We start from the raw sequence: 15047 nt of genomic DNA on the forward strand, positions 1-15047 counted from the left end.
GGCCAGATGATTCTTTCCAATTGATGACTTTCAGGTTGTAAATTCAACAAATAAGTTAAATAGATTTCTGCCAAATCTCTAAGCATTATCTCTCTCTGAGACAACAGTTTCAATTCTCTCTTTCATACCTGTCAGTGGGGTCTTCAAATATTTTCTGCAGCCCAGAGGAGAGGCTTCCACTGACATTTGGACTGGAGTTATGCTCAGTGAAGCGTCTCAGTTGCTGTTGTATTGGTGTAGGATTAGTCAGAGACTTGGTAATATCAGCAAGAACTCGAGGCAGAGGTCCCAATTTTGCCACGGTTGCCTGTAGGAAGGAATTTTCACCCTAATTGGATAATAAGCATTGCGACATCCACCAAGGATTGTTTTTGGGACAACGGTGCCCATTGATGGAGGGGTGTAGGTTGGAGGGAAGGGTAGGTGTTTGCATATGGGAGTGGCAGGTTCATAATGCATTGTTATGGAGCAGCAGAACCATGGCGTCGAGATGAATGGAGGAGGCGAAACAAGGTGCAGCAGACATCGAGGAAAGAAAGGAAATAGAAATTAGGATTATGCAAATAAAAATTAAAAGACATGCTCAAAACAACCAAACTATTGCCATTCCAACTAAAATAGGCATGCAAAGCAAACTAAATCTTTGGGAGGCTAGTAGATCAAGGTGGGGGTGGGTGGGTAGGGGAAGAACCAAACACCTTCTAACCAAAGGACTTCAAGACCAGAGGATTGGCTAGTGTGATGGAACTTCCAAAGAAAAGGCATCGTGTGAGAAAAGAAATGCATGCCAACGTACAAGAAGGTGTTGCATTCAGGGGTCTGGAGCACTGCAGGGCACACAGTTGATATTGCCATCCACTATCCCATTTACTTTTGGGAACTCTGACCTATTGTCAAGACAATCTTTTTTTAAGCAGCAATATCAGGTAAACTCTCTCTATGGGATGTGTCTAAGATTCACCCTGGTTCCCAGGACCAAACACCGATGAAAAAGGAGAAGGCATGTTTACTTAGCAAAGCCTGTTAAAAAGGCCTTGACCCTAAATCAACCAGGTCTATTCCACAAAATTACTGTATCCGCATCCCACTGATGTGGTTACTTGACAAAGAGTCACTTTTTAGTATTGGCTTTATCCATCTCAATCATTTTCTTCTTTGGGGAATTCTTATCCTCATGGAGTCTTACGCGACTCCTCAACTCTAGGACAGCTTTACACGGCTGCTTCTGGGTCTCCTGTGTCTTCTCCAAAACTGAGACTCTTCAACTCTGCTCAGATGGGTAGAGTGGCTGGTCAAATGCCACCCAAAGAATAGCCTTTACTTGCTCAACTTTCCTGAGCCATGATTCATATTCAAGGAATTTATCCTCAGTACAGCTGCAACTCAAAGTCTAGCTAGCATTTCTACAAGTGAAGAAGGGGTTCTCAAGAATACAAAACAGTTTATTATTTTACAAATGGTAGGACACCCTACCATTTACATTGCCTCAGGAAAGTGGTCTTTACTAATAAGTCTTACTCCCCCCATTTTATTGGTACAACATTGTTAAGGATAATAGGAAAATGGAGGAAAACAAATACATTCTTATCACAAAAAAAAACCCTTTGTCTTTTGAAGTTATTCTAACATTCCACCACACCTATTTATGAAGTACCTGTAGCAAACAAAAACATCAATAAATAATTATTGTGATAAACCTAGCTAAAGTCTAAGACTACTTTCCATTACAAATTCTATTTCTCTTTGAAAAATTCCAGAAGGAAGAAAATGATTGGCATGGTATATATTTAGTTATAAATATGTAATTCTTAGCTTATACTCAGAAAATAAATGATTAAAAGTATTTTGTTTTTTAAATTCATATCTGTAGAGAAAGAAAACATCAGAATTTTCAGATCCCATGTAACTCAGTAGTACTAATAGTTATATTGAACCCTCTGACTTGCATAATAAAAGAGTCTCGTGAGTAAAACTAATTAAACACGATAATCTCAGCATTTTTCTAAGTCCACAGTTTTGTTAGAATTATTAATAAGAGGTTTCATCACCTCATCCTGCTATACATGAATAAATCTGCACTTAGCAATGTTTGATGTTAGTTTCTAGGGAAGTTTTTAGACATGTTATATATAATGTTCCATACATATATTTATTTATTTATAGAAATATATACTCCATTAATTCAGATAATTAGTTAAAAATATACGTTAATAATTTCACGGCCTTCTAGAATTTTTGGTTTGCAGGGCACATATTTTACTTGGAATTGATAACTATTTACTCCTAGACTTCTAGCACAAAAGGTTGCTTTCAACTAGCAGAAAGCATGAATGCTGTCACTCTGTAGATACTCTCCAGAATTCAGGTATATTCAGGTTCTCTAACTCCCATCTCCCATTATGCTTCCAGCCTACTTTACCTTATCAAGTTGGGAAACTACTTCCCACAGTAAGGAATGCAAAACTGAAAGCTCTCGGCCCAGATCAATGTAACCATCAAAGCCTGGGGTGTTTGAGATGGTGTCTGGATTAGAGATCTCCAAAAGAAAGCGCTTCATTCCACCCCATTCATGCTCTAAAAAATCATTCATGAATGCCATGTATTCTTCTTTGTTACCAAATCTGAAATAGAGGGAGAGAAAATGGGAAAGGACATATTCAGGAAAAGAGATGTTTGAGTTGATTTTACACTGAGCTTTAAATTTTTTATTTTTTTAAATTTAATTTTTTTTAAAAAGATTTTTATTTATTTGACAGAGAGAGATACAGCAAGAGAGGGAACACAAGCAAGGGGAGTGGGAGAGGGAGAAGCAGGCTTCCCGCTGAGCAGGGAGCCCGATGTGGGGCTCGATCCCAGGACCCTGGGATCATGACCTGAGCCGAAGGCAGACGCTTAACGACTGAGCCACCCAGGCGCCCCTAAATTTAATTTTTTAAATTTAAATTCCATTAGCCAACATAGAGTACACATCATTCGTTTTAGATGTAGTGTTCAATGATTCATCAGTTGCATGTAACACTCAGTGCTCATCTCATCATGTGCCCAATTTTTTGTTTTTATGTTGGGGAGGTAAGTGACTAATTTATAATCTGTAAGTGATAAATGCTAAAACATACTTTCTCAATACTGATGTAAAACTCAAACACTTTGCATAGCTTTCTATTCTCTGTCGGCTAAAGCTAAACCTCTTTTTTTCTGGTATTTAAAGCTCTCTGTAAATAACCTTCATTTGCCTACCAAATGCTCATCAGTATAAACCTTCAATATTGCTAGCTTCTTCAGAGTCCCCCAAATATATGGTGCTTCTCCAAGCCTTTGCTCATGGTATTTATTTTCGTTATAGAGGAACTTCTCTTCTTTGTCTCTCTAAATTCTAGGTATCTTCAGGGCCTTGCTTAAGCCCAGAAAACTTCTTCCAAAATAAAATAGAAATAATTTTTACCAGAATTAACTCAAATAGGGTAAATATGTCTACTTCTGTGTTGGCTCTTAAATAGGATACACAAAGTTAAAATAGTGCACTTCTAAAAGCCACTATTTATACTAGAAAACAATCTGTCTCACCGAAGTTCTAATTTTTTCCTTCAACACACTGCTAATAGAGAATCTTGTCTTTTTAGAAACAATGAAAAGTGGCAAGAAAAAGGTGTGAGTGGACACACTCTGCCACCCAAACACATCTGCTGTTTACAATTCAAGTGCATTTCCTCCCCAGTGGTTTCCTAACTCCCTTTCAAAAAATTTTAAATCTATCGAAAAGTTGAAAGACTATATAACAAACAACCATATGCATTCATCTACATTAACCAACTGTTAACATTTTGCCAAGTTTGCTTTCACTTTCTCTCTCTGCACACACTTTTTTTTGGCTGAACCATTTTAAACTAAGTTGCAGACATAAACTCTAAATACATTAGCACCCATTTCTCCAGAATAAGGAATATCTCTTACATAAACTAATGCCATTATCACACTAAAACTTTTTAAAAACATTATCCATAAATCATCTATATATAGTCCACATTTAATTGTCCCCAAATGACTTTTATAGATTTTTTTTTTCCCAATTCAGATCCAATTAAGATTCAAGCATTGCAGTGTTTTAAAATCTAGAACGGTCCCTCTCCATCTTTTCAATTTTTCATGACATTGACTTTTTCTGAAGGGGCCAAGTCAATTGTCTTAGATAATGTAAACATTGAGTTTGTCAGATGGTTTTTATACTTAGGTTTTTGTATTAACATATTTTCTAGTATCCATTTTCTTTTTTGCTTAAGTTTTTAATAGCACTTTTCATTGAGTATAATAATATCTTCATCATATTCCATATTACTGGATATTTTTTATGAACACTGTGGTGGCTGCAAATATTCTACTGAATGCATGTACCATGGGTTATTTACCACTCCTATAAAGTGAATATTTAAGCGGTTTCCTTCTTTTTTCCTTATTTTTAATATCACTGTGATGAAAATCTTGTAATATGAGTGATGAGGCTTCCCCACCCCCATCCAAATTTTAGGTATCACGTATTTTTTAAAACAATGTTTTTAAAAAGTGCCTAAGGTAGTGACACCTACTTGGCAAAGTTAGCCAGGTTCTGAATGACCTTGGCAATCAGAGTTAGGGTGCGAGATGTGCGGTCATCAGGATACTCCTGCATAAGGTTGAAGAGACTGGGAGACATGATGGCGGGGCACAGGAAACGGAGGAACAATGAGGCACTGATGAGCCGCTCACTGATGTCCTGCTTGCCGCGGTTCAGGCACTGCTGCTTCCAAGATGCAAACACTTCTTTCAACTCACGAGGGAAAACACTGGGGAAGGAAAAAAGATCAAACCTCTAAATATAAAAGGACCACAACCCAAGAAAACACAAGTGATCACACTCTGGCCCAACACGCCTCTGCTCTAGAGACAGGCTAAGAGGAGAGCCTAGTAGAGAGAATTCTGCCTGATTCATGGCTTAGAGTTGGTGGAAAATTGACAAAAGTCCAGATGGAGACTGGAAACCCAAAGCTACAAAACTCAGGGATTAGTGTAAATTTAGTTTTGCAAAGTGGGAAAATGGCATGAGGCTCCTGACTAAACCATCTGGTTTAATAGAGCTTACCATAATCTCTCTAAAGAGTGTTCATCAAAACTCTTCCAAAAATCTCACTAATCGCTGGGGTTGGAGCAATGCAAAAATCATTAACACAATCGTTTAACGCTAGTAAGTATTTTAGAAAGCCATTAAAATACCTTTGGTATTAGAGGATGTGGTGCTAAGACTCTGGGGAAATATTATATTTATGTAGAGAGTCAGTTCACAGGTACTGTTGCTTACACTGGAGATTTGGATCTTCGAGGGCACTCTATCAGGGAAACCTTCCATTTTCCCCCTCAGCCCTTCCTTTGGTTGGGAAATGGCACCGTTAACACTGTGATGACTTCTGCATGGAAAAATGTCAATTCCATACGCAGGGGCGGAAGCACTGACACCTGCTCACCAGTAGGAGTTGATGATCTTGCAGAAAGCCAGCTCACAGCACATCTTCAGGTTGCTCTGATGGTCTATCAGTTCACTAGAGGAACACTTGCTGGGGTCCACTTCGCAGTTCTCATCTGACTCATACAAAGCTTTGATGAACTCCCCTGTTTGAAGAGAGAAGATGACAGACAGTACAACTATGAATAGTGTCCTCCCGAACAGAATAAAAGGATTTCGGATTTCTGTCCTTAACGTAGAATGGGAATTTCTTTCTGAGACCTGACGTGGAGGGCTCAAAGGATTGTTACTGCTTTAGAACCCAAGGGTTACTACCTCCCATATATCATGTTTATTTTCCTCATCCTGGAAGTGGAAAAACTGCAATCACTAACATCACCGTAATGGTATTTATAAAAATAATAATGATACTAGTTTAATCAATGATACAACTTTAAATCTATTATCTAAAATCACAAATATATTTTATTAGCAGGAACTCATTATTTGTTATAAGGCCCTTCTACCAGGGTGAATAATGTTATTATTTTAGAAGACAAAAGAACCCAAGCTTGACTGAATAGCCCACCTAAGGTTTTTAGTGCTAAAGCTGGTGCCAAACATAGATTCAAGTAAGGGTCTCTAGACTTAATCTCCTGTGAAGGGGACAGTCATTCAACATAGCACAAAACTGGAGCAGAACATTTCTTTATATAATGTTCGCCCAAATAAATTTAGTTTAGAAGCACTGTTCATGTATTCCATCCTCTACAGAGATATGTCCATATTCCCTAAAAGAACAAATCCTTACCTTCCCTGTTTTTCCTCCACTATACATTATACCTTGTGTATGTTCTAGTGTTCCATGTCTCACACTGGTGATTATTTGTTTACATGTTTGTCCCATGTTCACCTCTCTGGGATGAATACCCTCGGAGGTCAGAGGCCTGCTTCGATTCATGGTTGAATTTCCAGCCTATCAAACAGCTCCCAAAACACTGCAGATGCTCAATATTTATCAGAGATGATAGTATGTATTCTTGGGTTTTTATAGGTCTCTACGATCCTTTCAAATCTGCTTATATACTCTCAAGGTTTAGCCTAGTTCTAATAAATTTCATGAAGCGAACAAAAATTTCTGCAAAATTAGGTAGCAGCAGCAACATGCGGGGCATTTTCTATTAAAAGGGTTAGTAGTGAGGTAAGTGAAAGATTTTACAAAAAAGCTAAAATAGAGGCCTCCTTATTTGGAGAAAAAGTGCTTGGAGAACAGGAATTTAGTGCATAGAAAAAGTAAAGGTTTTGGAGCCAGACAGATCTAGGATCTAGCAGAGAGGACCTGTACTTTCTTTCTTTCTTTTTAAAAAATATTTTTATTTACTTATTTGACAGAGACACAGCGAGAGAGGGAATACAAGCAGGGGGAGTGGGAGAGGGAGAAGCAGGCTTCCCACAGAGCAGAGAGCCCGATGCGGGGCTCGATCCCAGGACCCTGGGTATCATGACCTGAGCGGAAGGCAGATGCATAACTGACTGAGCCACCCAGGTGCCCAAACTGGCAACTTTTAACTAAATTTTCTCTGAGAATTCTTCAGGCAGCCTGGAAACGGCATTTATTTTTTTGCCCAAAGTGTATGAAATATAATTAAACTTTAATTATTCTGAGTGCTCAGCTGTCCTTATTAATTTTTTGGTTTACTGAGACTTCACTGTGAAGCCTCTTTATATAATAATTATTATAAAACCTTCCTCAATTGTAGTATTAGAGGCTCCTGCCACAGTAATTACAGTTTCATATGAAAATAATTGAATTCTTCTCAGGTAACTGAAAATTGTGCAGTTCTTCAGGGTTACTATTTGAAAAATCACATTACTATCTCAAACCATATCAAATAAGTCTGAATTTACACTGGCTCCAAGACACACTCTGTAAGTTGTTTTCAAAAGAGAGTTTTTGTCACAAAAGTAAAATAGAGGAGAAAAAACAGCCACTGAGCATCTAGATCTTAAGGCTAACTAGAAATGTGGGAAGTTAAGCGGGAAGAAGACAGTAAAATCTCCATCCTGAAGCATCTTACCAATTAATTTTGTTTATGCTCTTGTAGCCATTTTCACTACCTTGGTCCTTGCTCTTGGGTTATGAATCTGATCATAGAGATATGTGTGGGGTTATCTGAGTTTCTTCTCATGCTCACTGAATTTTCATGTCTCATATAGCCCATCAGCTATTTAATTATTCTCTGTTCTATCAAAGCACTTGCATCTACTTTTCACTTTGGAAATTATTTATTTGGAAATCCTGTTTATTAGTACACTGAATGGCAGAATATAGATTTTGATTTTTAAGAAGTAGGTAGTCAACACATATTTATCCCTAGGTCCACAGAATGGAGACTATGGTTTGAGATGCTTCATCATTGCCTTTTATAAGGCAATACAAATCATTAAAGCAAGCCATGAGATATACTTTAGGATATGACTGTAATAAGCCCTTTTGGTGAGACTATGAACTTCTCTGTACCTTTCCCAATATCAGTGAAAATCCATTTTCACTATTCTTACAAATTCCCATTAGATCTTAAACTAAAGCACATGACTTAGAGAAAAGACTATGAAGCTAGGAAGCAGGAAGAGAAGAAATTTAATTCTGCAGAGTAGGAATTAATCGCTACTACACTAAGCCCACTTCATGTAAACACAGTGGGCCTATTTCTTGAACAGTCATTCATATTTTACCCCGTACAACCTGGTCCCTGTCCTCCTGATAGCAGTCCCAGCCACCACTAGTGATCTTTATTTTTTTTAAAGATTTTATTTATTTATTTGACAGAGAGATAGATAGAGCCAGAGAGCACAAGCAGAGGGAATGACAGAGGGAGAGGGAGAAGCAGGCTCTGCACTGAGCAGGGAGCCCGATGTGGGATTTGATCCCAGGACTCTGGGATCATGACCTGAGCCGAAGGCAGATGCTTAACCATCTGAGCCACCCAGGTGCCCCACTAGTGATCTTTAAGTTGCCAAATGTGATAGCCATTTTTTTTTTAACCTCTGCTTTCCTCAGTCTCTGACTCTATTGATGCTTTCTCTCTTTTGGTGTCTAAGAGTCAGTATTTTCTTGGTTTTCTTGCTTTGCCTGCATGTGTGCACACGTCCCTTCTCTTTGTGATCACTTCCCTGATTCCTCTTCTTCCTTCCATCTATATCATAAACCTAGGTGCACTGGAAGATCTGTAGCTTCATTTATCCCTCCACATGAGTAACTTAGTCCTAAATTTCCAAGAGACACCTAGACAGATGTCTTGGGATTTCTCACCTAGAACCCCTGGGATTTCCTACTAGAACTTCAAACTGAATACCCATGAAGTGGAAATATCACTTTCCATCTCTCAAGCCTACTGCTTCTGTGTTCTTTATTTCTGTCGAGAATCTCATCATCCTTCTAGTAACTCAAGGCCCAACATTCATTGTAATAGCTGGTTTCCAACTCCTACCCCGGCCCATTCTCACAAATTGACAAGTTGCCATGTTCCCTCAGCTCAACTTCTTTAATATTTCTCAGATCCCCCTTTCCTCTTATTCTTGGTGATCACATCATTCAGAGGCTCCTGATTTCCTGCCTTCCTTCTTACAATGGCTTCTTAACTGGTATCTCTTTTCAGTCGCTTTCTTCACCAACACATTTTAATCATTTTGTTAAACTAATTCTCTTGAAAATACCCTGCTCAAAACTTACAGTGGCTCACCAGTGATTACTGTAAAATCTAAACTCCTCAGCCCAGCACTCAAGGCTCTCAACAAATTGGTTCTAATTGTTTTTCTAATCTTTTTTTGTTGTTGTTGACTTATTTCATTTTTCAGCTAATTAATTTTATTTCATACATGCCTGGTTCTCTCATACCTTTATGCCTTTTTGTCCGTGTGGTTCTTTCCCCTCTGCCAATTCCTGCTATTTCCCTTGTCCAATATCTGTTTTTATATAACCTTTCTACTCTCCAAGCTACACACACACTATTTATGTATCTTACATGGGAAATTTCATAATTCCATCAGCTAGAATTAATTTCTTTAATTCTTTGGAAAAGCACAGGATCTCCGTCTCTCTCTTTTTGGTTATAAGGATATCCTTATCTTTCTCATCTCCCTATCTTATAAACTCCTTGAGGGCAAAAATCTCTCCATTCATTCAACATAACTTACTGTCTACTCTTGACCGTCACATGTGACTACTGAGCACTTGAAATGTGCTAGCGCCAATTGGAATGTGTAACAAATGCAAAATACACACCAAATTTTAAAGAGTTAGTATGAAAAAAAGTATTATGCCTCACTAATAATTTTTATATTGATAACCTGCTAAATAACATTTGGATATACTGGGTTAACTATAATGTTATTAAAACTAAGTTTACCTATTTCTCTTTACCCTTTTCATTCTGTGACGACTAGGAAATTTAAATCATTCACATTATGTTTCCATACGATGGTGCTGCTCTACATTCTGTGGGAAGTACTAGGGATATGAAGATAAAAGAAATGACTATGTTCTTCAAGAAACTCGTGTCTGCTTTATCATGATGTATGTCACCCAGCACAGTGCCTTACTCTAGTGGTGTTAATGCCTGAATTTCATGACCAGATCTGAAATTCCAGGTAAGTGCCCTAGTCAGCAAGAACTACTGATTGGTAGGGGCGCCTGGGTGGCTCAGTCACTTAAGCATCTGCCTTCGGCTCAGGTCGTGATCCCAGGGTCCTGGGATCGAGCCCCACATCAGGCTCCCTGCTCTGTGGGAAGCCTGCTTCTCCTTCTCCCACTCCCCCTGCTTGTGGTCCCCCTCTCGCTGTGTCTCTGTCAAATAAATAAATAAAATCTTAAAAAAAAAGAAAAAAAGAACTACTGATTGGGCAAAATGTAGTAATTATTAAAAATTCTAGAGATCTTGAAGGCAGAAATTAGGAGTTGTGGGAACTGGCAAGAGTTTTTTTACCTTTTGATGCATGATAACAAATGTTAACATTTTCAAGATTTCAGTAATATATTTATATCATAACGTAAATAATCAACACTTTGGGGGAAACAGGTACCCTCAGATCTAGTAGTGACATCCACTCATATTGTGTATCTTAGTGTCAAGAACTTGAGGGTCCTGGGGGTAGCTGCATATGTTGATGAGCTTTCTCTTTCTGTACATATTGGAATAAATCAACATGTAATAAAGCAGTACTACTTGTGAGTACTAGAGAGACTTACAACTGAAAGTCAAACTTTAACACTCTCGTCAGCTAGAACTAAGTAACATGCTGAATTTGAGCTCAATTTGTTTGTCCTATGAGGGTGAAATAACAAAATCAAAAGGCAAAAAAAAACAATGCGTTTCTTCTCCATACCCAATGCGTCATGAAGATACTGTTGTCCCACCAACTTAAGGTATTCCTCAATGGATTTGGTGGCAATGGTGTTCTCTCTGAAGATCAAGACGTCATGCTCTCCACAGCGATCCACCTCAGACATCACCAAGTCGGTGAGAAAATCCTGGTAGAAAAACGTTCAATGAGGCACAAAGCAAATGAATAAGTAATACACATTGCAAGAAACTGAAGAAATATCGGACATCCTGGGAATGCTGCTTTAAAACTAAAGCTGCCTGATTCATTTGAAAGAAAAAAGTCCATCAGGATAAAAGCTTAATCACCCCAACCCGAAGTTTAAAATTCCTCCAAAGGTCTTCCATTGCACTTTTGATAAAGACCATACTTCTGCACGCGGCCCACGAGTCCCTATATTTTCTGGTTTCTGTCCACCTTCCCAGCCTCCTCGTATACCATTCTCTCTGCATTCCATTCCAGCCGCAAGGGGCTTCTCTTTAGGCCCTCGAATAACACCAAGCCCTTTCTAACACATGATGCCGTCTATTTACCACAAAGCTTCTGCAAATGCTGTTCTGCTTCACTCCTACCCTCGCTCCTGCCCTCACTGTCATGGAGTTAATTCCTCAAATCCTTTGGATCCTCATTTGTACGTCATTTCTTCAGTGAAGCCTTCTCTGAACCAGCATCAGTCAGGTCTCCTATTCCCCACTCTCATAGTGCCATATATTTTTCCCCCTCTGCATTTCTCACTGTAATCACACATTTACTTCTGTAAGTACTTAATTATTATCTGTTTTCCCCCAGAAGACTGTAAACCCCATGAGGCCAAAGACAATGTCTATTTTTAGTCATTTCCAGATCTTCAGCATTTAACAGTTTCTGGTACATATTAGATGTTCAATATATAATAGTTATAAATTGGTCCATGGTGTTAACGTGGAATTTCTTAAACTTAACACTTGAACTCATTTTCTAGGCTGATTATCTGTCTATCTGTCTATCTATCCATCTATGTATCTCCATCCATCCATCCATCCATCCATCCATCCATCCATCCATCCACCCATCTATCCAGAAAAAAGGCATAAGGAGAAATAAAGCCCTTAAGGAATAGTTGGTTCATTTCTCAATAGTCTTAAAGATTAACTTGATGTAAAATTCAATGTTTATTATTCTTTAGTTTAAACGCTGTAACATCATATGTGGAATGTTATATATTCATTGGATATTTCAAAGTCTCCAAAACCAAAAACAAAGGAAATATGTTGATTTACTTTTACTTGAAAATTAAGCATTTTGAACATTAAGGGGATTTACTCTGTGGCAGCTCAACAAAGTAAGAGTTACAGATATAGGAATCACTATTACAATTCATGTGCTAAGGAACAGGAGGAAACTTATGGGGGTGATGGTAACATTTTGTACTTGACTGTTGTGGTTTCCATGGGTGCATAATATGTCAAAACTCATTGCACTTTCCACTTAAAATGGGTGTATTGTACATAAACTGTACCTCAATAAAGTTGTTTAAAAAATATCATATACAGGCGGAGCAAGATGGCGGAGGAGTAGGAGACCTGGATTTCATCTCCTCTCACGAATTCAGCTGGATAGGGATCAAACCATTCTGAACACCTACAAACTCAACAGGAGATCGAAGAAAGGAATAGCAACAACTCTCTGAACAGAAAAGTGACCACTTTCTGGAAGGTAGGATGTGCGGAGAAGTGAATCCGAGGCGATATTCGGGAGGATAGACGGCGGGGGAGGGGCCTCCGTCGGCCGCTTCTGGCAAGTGATAGAACCACGGAGCACAAAATCGGAACTTTTAAAAGTCTGCTCCGCCGAGGGATGTCACTCTGGTGGCTAAGCGAGGGGTGGAACCCTCCGGGACAGTGTGGTCTCCGGACCCTCGGGGTCACAGAAAGACCGGGGGTGCCTGAGTGTGACAGAGCTCCCAGGTAACGGAGCAGGGAAGCCGGCTGCAGAGGCAGAGCCCAGGTGCGGGCTCTCAGCTTGGGGTGGCCATAAACCGTGATCCGTGGCACAGTCGGGCCACTGCTCCTCCAGCAGGGACCCAACAAGCGGCAGATCCGGGGAGACTCACCTTCCTCCCCCGGGAGGAGCGGCGCGGGAGTGCACCGCAGGGATCTGCTGGGTTTGGAGACTCCACCCGGGGTCCGGTGCCAGAGATAGAAACGCGCGGTCACAGGCCAGGTGAGCACGGAGTGCGGCCGGAGACCGGGGAGATGGGAATGACTGACGGCTTTTCTCTGGGGGCTCACTGAGGAGCGGGGCCCTGAGTTCTCGGCTCCTCTGGGGCAGAGATTGGGAGGCCGCCATTTTCACTCTCCGCCTCCAAAGCTGGACGGAAAGCTCGCAGGGAACAAAAGCCCCAGAGAGCAAACCCGAGCAGATTACTTAGCCGGGAAGGGGCAAGGGTGGGGCAATTCCGCCTCTGGCAGAGACATTTGGAAACCACGGCAACAGGCCCCTCCCCAGAAGATCAGCGAGAACAGCCAGCCAAGACCAAGTTCACCGATCAATGAGAATGGCAGAACTCCAGCGCTAGGGGAATACTGCACATAGAATTCATGGCTTTTTTACCATGATTCTTTAGTCTTTCAAAGTTAATTTTTTTTAACTCTTTTTCTTTTTTTTTGAATTTTTCTTTTTCCCTTTTTCAACCAACATCTTATCAATCCCTTTTTAAAAAAATTTTTTTTTTATTTTTCATTTTTAGAGTCATATTCTATCCCTTCATAGTAGTTACCCGTATTTTTGGCTTATATATATAAGTTGTTCTCTCTTTAAATTTTGAGATAGTTTCTTCTAACACATTAAAATATACCCTAAATCTCTAGTATATGGTGTTTACTATTCCCCTGCCTGATCACATTCTCTCCTTTTTTTTTCTTTTTTCTTTTTTTAAATCCTCTTCTTTCTTTTTTCAAACAACTTCTTATCAATTCCTTTTATAAAATTTTTTATAATTTCCATCTTTACAGTCATATTCCATCCCTTCATCATATCAACCCTTATTTTTATACATATATAAGTTTTTCTTTCTTTAAAATTTTGGGAGGCACTTTCTTCTAAAAGACCAAAATACACCCCAAATCTAGTGTGTGGCACTGATCTATATACCAGCCTGATCATATTTGATCACATTCTGGTTTTTTTGTTGTTGTTGTTGTTTTGTTTTGTTTGTTTTTGTTTTTATCTTTATCTTTTTCTTCTTTATCTTTTTTCTCTCTTTCCGTTTCTTGTTCCACTGCTTCAGGTCTTTTCTGATTTGTTTAGAGTATATTTCCTGGGGACGTTGTTACTCGGCTAGCATTTTGTTCTCTCATTAATCTATTCTCCTCTACACAAAATGACAAGACAGAAAAAATCACCTCAACAAAAAGAACAAGAGGTAGTACCGACTGCCAGGGACCTAATGAATACGGACATTAGTACGATGTCAGATCTAGAGTTCAGAATCATCACTTTAAAGATACTAGCTGGGCTTGAAAAAAATATGGAAGTTATTAGAGAAACCCTTTCTGGAGAAGTAAAAGAACTAAAATCCAACCAAGTAGAAATCAAAAAGGCTATTAATGAGGTGCAATCAAAAATGGGGGCGCTAACTGCTAGAATAAATGAGGCAGAAGAGAGAATCAGTAATATAGAAGATGAAATGATGGAAAATAAAGAAGCTGAGAAAAAGAGAGATAAACAACTACTGGATCACGAGGGTAGAATTCGAGGGATAAGCGATACCATAAGACGAAACAACATTAGAATAATTGGGATCCCAGAAGAAAGAGAGAGAGGGGCAGAAGGTATAATGGAGCAAATTATAGCAGAGACCTTCCCTAATTTGGGGAAGGAAACAGGCATGAAAATCCAGGAAGCACAGAGAACCCCTCTCAAAATCAATAAAAATAGGTCAACACCCCGACATCTAATAGTAAAACTTATGAGTCGCATAGACAAAGAGAAAATCCTGAAAGCAGCTCGGGAGAAGAGATATGTAACCTACAAGGGTAGAAACATTAGATTGGCAACAGACCTAACCACAGAGACCTGGCAGGCCAGAAAGGACTGGCAGGATATATTTAGAGCACTAAATGAGAAAAATATGCAGCCAAGAATACTATATCCAGCTAGGCTGTCATTGAAAATTGAAGGAGAGATAAAAAGCTTCCAGGACAAACAAAAATTA

At 39.2% G+C, this 15047-nt stretch overlaps 1 protein-coding gene across 5 annotated transcripts in view; it reads right to left on the reverse strand.

Moving 5' to 3' along the window:
* The window catches only part of RASAL2 (RAS protein activator like 2), a 359788-nt gene that overhangs the window by 20373 nt on the left and 324368 nt on the right, over window positions 1-15047 (reverse strand). For 3 of the 5 annotated variants that reach the window (XM_064594269.1, XM_045877377.3, XM_064594271.1), the window contains 5 exons: window positions 10856-11000; window positions 5493-5637; window positions 4581-4817; window positions 2420-2621; window positions 129-328 (listed from right to left, as the gene is read on the reverse strand). In XM_064594269.1, coding sequence (XP_064450339.1) covers window positions 129-328; window positions 2420-2621; window positions 4581-4817; window positions 5493-5637; window positions 10856-11000 — 929 coding nt within the window. The remainder of the gene's footprint in view (window positions 1-128; window positions 329-2419; window positions 2622-4580; window positions 4818-5492; window positions 5638-10855; window positions 11001-15047) is intronic. The other 2 variants (XM_064594270.1, XM_045877379.3) reach the window with 1 other exon arrangement.

This window comes from Mirounga angustirostris, unplaced genomic scaffold, assembly GCF_029215605.1.
Source record: "Mirounga angustirostris isolate CCGP_5_RB_7025 unplaced genomic scaffold, mMirAng1.0.hap1 SCAF_6, whole genome shotgun sequence".
NCBI classification, from domain to species: domain Eukaryota; kingdom Metazoa; phylum Chordata; class Mammalia; order Carnivora; family Phocidae; genus Mirounga; species Mirounga angustirostris.